The sequence below is a fragment of the Carassius gibelio genome, chromosome B10, assembly GCF_023724105.1.
Source record: "Carassius gibelio isolate Cgi1373 ecotype wild population from Czech Republic chromosome B10, carGib1.2-hapl.c, whole genome shotgun sequence".
Lineage (NCBI taxonomy): Eukaryota > Metazoa > Chordata > Actinopteri > Cypriniformes > Cyprinidae > Carassius > Carassius gibelio.
Window position 1 is genome coordinate 25,287,375 of NC_068405.1, and position 6,350 is coordinate 25,293,724.

Genomic DNA, 6,350 nt, shown 5'->3' on the forward strand with positions numbered 1-6,350 from the left:
GACAGTACAGACATGTTTCTGTTTATCATTTGCTCTTTAAAAAGTTGCATGATGAAGTGAAAAGAAGAGAGAAGTTTTAAAAAGCATACTTAAAACAATATGGTGGAAGGCTGTCCCAATGAAGTTCAGTTTTCCTTTTCGGCCTTTAAGGCTGTAATTTGACCAGGCCTCAATGGTGGCTATTTTCCGAAGGATTCTCCTCACAGCGTCTCCAATGTTGCTACCTCCCATCAGGCTCAAAAACTGTATCTACGCAACATATAAAGATAAATAAAGCTAATGTTAGTGTTGAAATGGCACATGGAGCAGGATTAATTGCTGACACACAACCCCTGTGCTATATCAACATACCATCCTTTTTCCCGCATATGTGTGGTTCTTCAAGAAATAAAATATAGACATTGGCATGACTGTATTGCCAGATGCAATAGCTATGGTCTAATTTGGATAGTAAGTCAAGTCATCTTCATGTATATAGCACTTTTAACGATGCAGATTGTTTAAAAGCAGCTTTACAGAGATGAATGTATAATTTAAGGTAACAGAGATTGAGATTAGAAGACAGTAAAAAAAAAATGCAGCCATAATCTTAATTTACTGAAGATTAAAAAAAAAAACATTTATCTTAACAGATGAATAGAATATCAACATTAAAAATACATACCATGAAAAGTATTATTAGCTGAAAGATTTGGCAGGGATGGCTCTTCTTCCTCAGGTGAGTGAGCTGTGATGTCAGGAGGTGGTTTGTCTAAAAACAGACATTGAAAGCATGGGATAAACTCAGTTCAGGGGAGTTGAGTTCTTTCACAAGGAATTTTACACAAAATGCAATGACAAAAAATACCAACCCACAACTCACACAATATAAGACACTCCAACCAAATTCAAAACATTTTTAAAATAGGATTTTTATATTAGAAATCTGTTTGTATTTCACACAAAATAGCTTCTTCCCGTCAGCTGGCAACGCACTTATTTTACCTGTTCACTAATTGACGCACCACCATCAAATCACAACACAAGAAATGACACCAAAAGTTCAATCTGTTACTTACAACTTGGAGGCTTTGGGAGGCTTGATGGCTTCTGAGAGGATGTGGACATTATTCTTCTTTTTTGGTAGGAATCTCACATTCTCCTATTTATTCAGGATGAAACAGTTTATATATAGTTAAGTTTTATACAGTAGTTTTTCTGTAATCATGGCATGATTTTTATACATGAACAGTGGAGTAATGCATGACAAAAGCAATCGCTTGTGTTTACCTGAACTCTCGCTCCAGTATTTTGATGGTACTTTTTTCCCGCTCTTTTAGCACCTCTTCTTCTGTGTCCACGTTTGAACTTTCTACAGCTTTTTTGCCTCGTTCTCTGGCTGTCTTATAGTTGTCCAAGGACAGAGTAAATTTGAGTTGCCTTTTTAGTTTTTGTAATAATTTTACTGTGTAAAGGCAGTGTACCTCCACATGACTATATATTTATTCAGTTTTCTCACCAGTCTGGGAGAGTATTCTTATTTTGTGCCGCTTCCAGAGCTCCTTATCTGGACTTTGGGAGGGCTTTGCCAAATCAGAACCTAAAACATTTCAGAGAATATGTTATTTCCGGTATTACGTGTGTGTGTGCGCGCATGTTCCCTTACCCCATTCACCTCCTCTACCCATAATGCAGTCGCCACAGCAATTGCATTTTCTTGTTCAAAAATAACTATGTAAAATCCAACCTACATTACAAACAGAAAAACAGACACTCTTTAGAAAAGAGAGAGAAATCTAAGTTAAGACATTAAAGCAATGACAGAAAAAAATAAATAATACTATGTACATATTTCCATATTTCATTAATCAAGGTCATGAAGGAGAGAAAAGACAACTTTGCGGCCATGCCCGTCCTCAAGGATCATTGACCTTCCTTGCAAGTTTGTCTTGTCCAGGATCTCCATCTTTGATGGACCACATACACAGGCTCCATAGATCATCGAGTCACATGGCTCGTAAAGGTACGACGTTAAGTGCGAGAAGACTCTACATAAGAGCTTTCCGGAGTTGGTCCTCTCCAGAACTTCACAGCAGGATGTTGGGCTAACAATGTAAACATTATTAGGATGTTTCAATTGTATTGGTTTCTCTTCACTTGTTTGTACAGGAATCTGTGATCGTTCTTGGAGCCGTTTTGTTGATTGGACTAGAACATGGTTTCCTGATCTAACCATCTTCTTCAGCTTGTGCATGGAGCTCTCAAACGCAAAGGCACTGCATTTGTCTAATGATCCATATGTGGTGGCATCAGCAGTGAGGTGAAGCAGTGAGTGCACATTGTACACTAGGAATTCTTTCCCATATATGTGCCGGCCTTGTTCTACAAAATATGTGAGGAGCTCATGGGCATACACATTGTGGGTTTGTGTTAAATGTGGAGACACTAGTATACACAAAGCCACACTAAAGGCCATGAAATGACTGTACAGGGTTTCTGGCAGGATTCCCCGGAGAACAACTTTGCCAGTGTAGAGCATAAACTGCCTGGATTCAGTGGCCTTGCACCTCTCCAATTCCTCCAGACTGCATGGCTTCCTGGCAAAAATATGGGGTATGTCACTTCTCAAGTTCCTTAGCCTCTGATTGACCTCCCTCAGCTGAGCCGGCGATAGCAGATGCCCCGACTTGCCCTGTGACCATGGTAGGAGCATTTTTCTCATCACTCCCAGGCAGCACTGGTGCATGTAGTCAGCAGGGAAACACTTGATCATGTCAATTTGGAGATTGCTGAAAGGGGACACAGCATTTTCGTGATGATGTTCTGGCTGGTGTTGCTCTCTAAATGAGACATTGTTCCTCAAAGTGAGGTCATGGACTTGTTGGTAAGTGATGCGCCCCTCCCAGTTGCCTTTTTGGGTGCATTCATCACAGCCACAGTAACCTGAGAATTGTTTGATGCACTTCAGCATGGCTTTTGCTGGTGTATCACAGGTAATGCATCTCAATCTTACACTGAGTGTTGTTTCATGCCACATTATAAGGTGAAAAACATCTTGATATAACATTGAACTTATCACGTTGCTGTGAAATCGATCCCTTTTTCTGGCGTGTCAGCAATATGCTGTGAGTCAGCATGAGTTAAAAGCAGATCGTAAGTGTATTTATTTCCTGTCTCATTAGTGTTTAGCGCAGTTGTCGTTGCTAGGAAACACTTTTTTGTTTACGGTGTTGAGACGTGCTGCGTTTGGTCTCGTACTCTATCGCATACGTTGTCAGTGTTGTGCGCTTGCTCAGACCTTTGTTGTGATAAACAGTAAAGTACGTTCAGCTGAATTAAATTTCAGTTTTGTCGGGTTTAAAAAAAGAGTAGTATACCGCGGCAGCAGTCGCGGCAGCCCTCCAGTTAAGCCCTCCTGATGTGAAGACCGAAGAGTGTAAAGACCATGGACTCTACCGTATGACTCTACCGGGCAGGGACACTGGCAGGGGATATATGTTTTTTTTTATTAATCTTTTTCCTTTTCCTTGTTTAATTTCTGTTTCAGTTGTTTTTTGTTTATAACCAAATCTTACTATGTGTTTCCAGATCCCTACTATCATTACCACTCGTAAACCATGCAACACGCAATGTAGACAGTGCAATCTTAACAACCTGCATACTTTGCCTATGTCTGCTAATACACTACTTTCTTTTCCTATTGGTCTCTGGAATTGCCAGTCTGATGTAAACAAAACCGATTTCATTACTTCTATTATTAGTCATTCAAAGCTCAATCTCATGGCCCTAACAGAGACCTGGATCAAACCAGAGGACACTGCTACACCTACTGCACTCTCCAATAATTTCTCATTTTCCCACTCCCCCCGTTTGACTGGAAGAGGTGGAGGTACTGGTCTGCTCATCTCTAATGATTGGAAATTTAATCCTTTACCATCTTTGGGTATCAACAGCTCCTTTGAATCTCATTCAGTTACTGTTACCTACCCTTTTAAAATAAATTTTTTAGTTGTCTATCGACCCCCAGGACCACTGGGTAACTTTTTGCATGAATTAGATGTGTTGCTCTCAACCTTTTCTGAGGATGGTACTCCCCTAGTTATGCTTGGAGATTTCAACATTCATCTAGATAAACCTCTGTTTGCCGATTTCCACACTCTGCTTGCCTCTTTTGATCTCAACCGAGTGTCAACTACTGCTACTCACAAATCAGGCAACTAACTGGACCTTATTTATACACGAAACTGCTCTACTGATCATGTTCTGGTTACTCCACTGCACACGTTGGATCACTTCCTCCTCACTCTTAACCTCAACATGATCCCTGACACATCACTTACCCCTCCACATGTCATCTTTCTCCTCTGCTAAAAGGACAAACTACCATAACAAAATTAACAATTCATCTAACTCCCGCATGCTTTTTAAAACCTTTTCCTCACATCTTTGTCCTCCTCCTCCTCCTGCTTCATCTCTAATAGCTGACGACTTTGCAACGTTTTTCATTAATAAAATTAAACACATTAGTGCACAATTTTCCACACCACAATCAGTCAAGCTCATATCACCAGCACACTTACACTAATTTACATCCTTCTCTTCACTCTCTGAGGCAGAAGTGTCAAAACTCATCCTTTCTAATCACCCTACAACTTGCCCGCTTGATCCAATTCCATCTCATCTCCTTCAAGCCATTTCTCCTGAATTTGTACCTGCACTCACTCACATCATCAACGCTTCCCTCCACAATACTACGATTACTACGCTGGCGCCGATACAGGATGGCTGCCTCCGTGACGTGCTCTGCAGTTGTTTTTGTCAGTTTCACACTATCAGTTTCATCAGGGACGAATTGCTGGACATTCAGCAACACACATCTCCCGATATATCACCAGTTTTCGACTATTGTGATGTTTTGCTGGACATTCTTGTCGGCGGAGCGGCTGCGCTGATCACACGCTTCAAGAGGATGCACAGACGGGGAAAAAGAGCTGGTGTGCTCGTGAGACTCAGAAAACGCGAATTTCGAACGCCGTTGCCTAGCATCCGTCTGGCAAATCTCCGCTCTCTACCTAACAAAACGGACGAACTGCTTCTGCTCTCTCGGACAGATAAGGATTTCTCTCACTCTGCTGCTCTGTGTTTCACGGAAACTTGGCTGAATGACAACATACCGGAGAGTAAGCTCCATCTGCCTGACTTCCAGCTGTCCAGAGCGGACCACGATGCAGAATCAATGGGGAAATCGCGCGGTGGCGGGACATGCTTTTATGTCAATGAACAGTGGTGTACAGATGTAACAGTGTTAAAGAAGACGTGCGGCTCAAATCTCTAAACACTCTTCATTAACTACAAGCCGTTCTATTCGCCGCAGGAGTTTCACTCGTTCATTCTGGTCAGTGTTTACATCCCTCCTCAAGTGCTTGTGAGCTCAGCTTTACAGAAACTCGCTGAGCAGATCATAGAGACAGAACGACAACACCCGGACTCTGTTTTAATAATTCTTGGGGACTTTAATAAAGCCAATCTCTCCCGTGAACTGCCAAAGACAGCATGTTACATGTCCCACAAGAGACAGTAATATATTGTTACACCACAATAAAGGATGCATTTCACTCTGTTCCACGAGCAGCTTTGGGACGTTCTGATCACCTTCTGGTTCATCTTATACCGTCCTACAGGCAGAAACTAAAATCAGCTAAACCTGTATTAAGGACAGTAAAAAGATGGACTAATGAAGCAGAGCAGGATTTACAAACTTGTTTTGACCTCACTGATTTGAGTGTTTTTGAAGCTGCTGCCACCGATCTGGATGAACTCACAGAGACCATAACATCCCATATATGTTTCTGTGAGGATATGTGTATTACTACAAAGACTCAACTAAATTACAACAATGACAAACCGTGGTTCACTGCAAAACTCAGACAGCTCCGTCAGGCCAAAGAAGATGCTTACAGGAAGGGGGACAATGTCCTGTATAAACAGGCTAAATACACACTGGAAAAAGAGATCAAAGTGGCAAAGAGGAATTATTCTGAAAAAATAAGGACTCAGTTCACTTCCAACAACTCCGCATCAGTGTGGAAAAGTCTAAAGAAGATCACCAATTACAAGACACCACCCCCCAGCACTGTGGAGAATCAACGACTGGCAGACGATCTGAATGAGTTTTACTGCAGGTTTGAAAGAACACCCATCACCTGCCCTGAACACCTCCCCACACAACCATTCACACCATACACAACTCCTGCAACCAGCCCTGAATGCCTCTCCAAACAACCGTTCACACCACTCACAACTCCTGGAACCCGCCCTGAACACATCTCCAATCAAGCAGTCTCACCATTCACACCTCCTGCAACCCCCAT

The 6,350-nt window shown here is 41.8% G+C and overlaps 1 protein-coding gene across 2 annotated transcripts; it reads right to left on the minus strand.

The window, feature by feature from the left end:
• Nucleotides 1-1,058: 1,058 nt before the first annotated feature.
• On the minus strand, nt 1,059-4,992 carry LOC127966860 (uncharacterized). Of its 2 annotated transcripts, none has more exons than XM_052568181.1 (3): nt 1,499-4,992; nt 1,270-1,378; nt 1,059-1,141 (listed from the first exon to the last, which is right to left on the minus strand). In XM_052568181.1, the coding sequence occupies exon 1, from the start codon at nt 3,044-3,046 to the stop codon at nt 1,844-1,846; it is 1,203 nt and encodes a 400-aa protein (XP_052424141.1). In that variant the 5' UTR covers nt 3,047-4,992; the 3' UTR covers nt 1,059-1,141; nt 1,270-1,378; nt 1,499-1,843. The 2 variants fall into 2 exon arrangements, with proteins under 2 accessions (XP_052424141.1, XP_052424140.1); XM_052568180.1 differs by having other exon boundaries at nt 1,270-1,382.
• Nucleotides 4,993-6,350: the final 1,358 nt, after the last annotated feature.

Coding starts and splice junctions, on each gene's coding strand:
- LOC127966860 (XM_052568181.1), bottom strand. CDS start 3,046: ATGTTATATCAAGATGTTTTTCACCTTATAATGTGGCATGAAACAACA.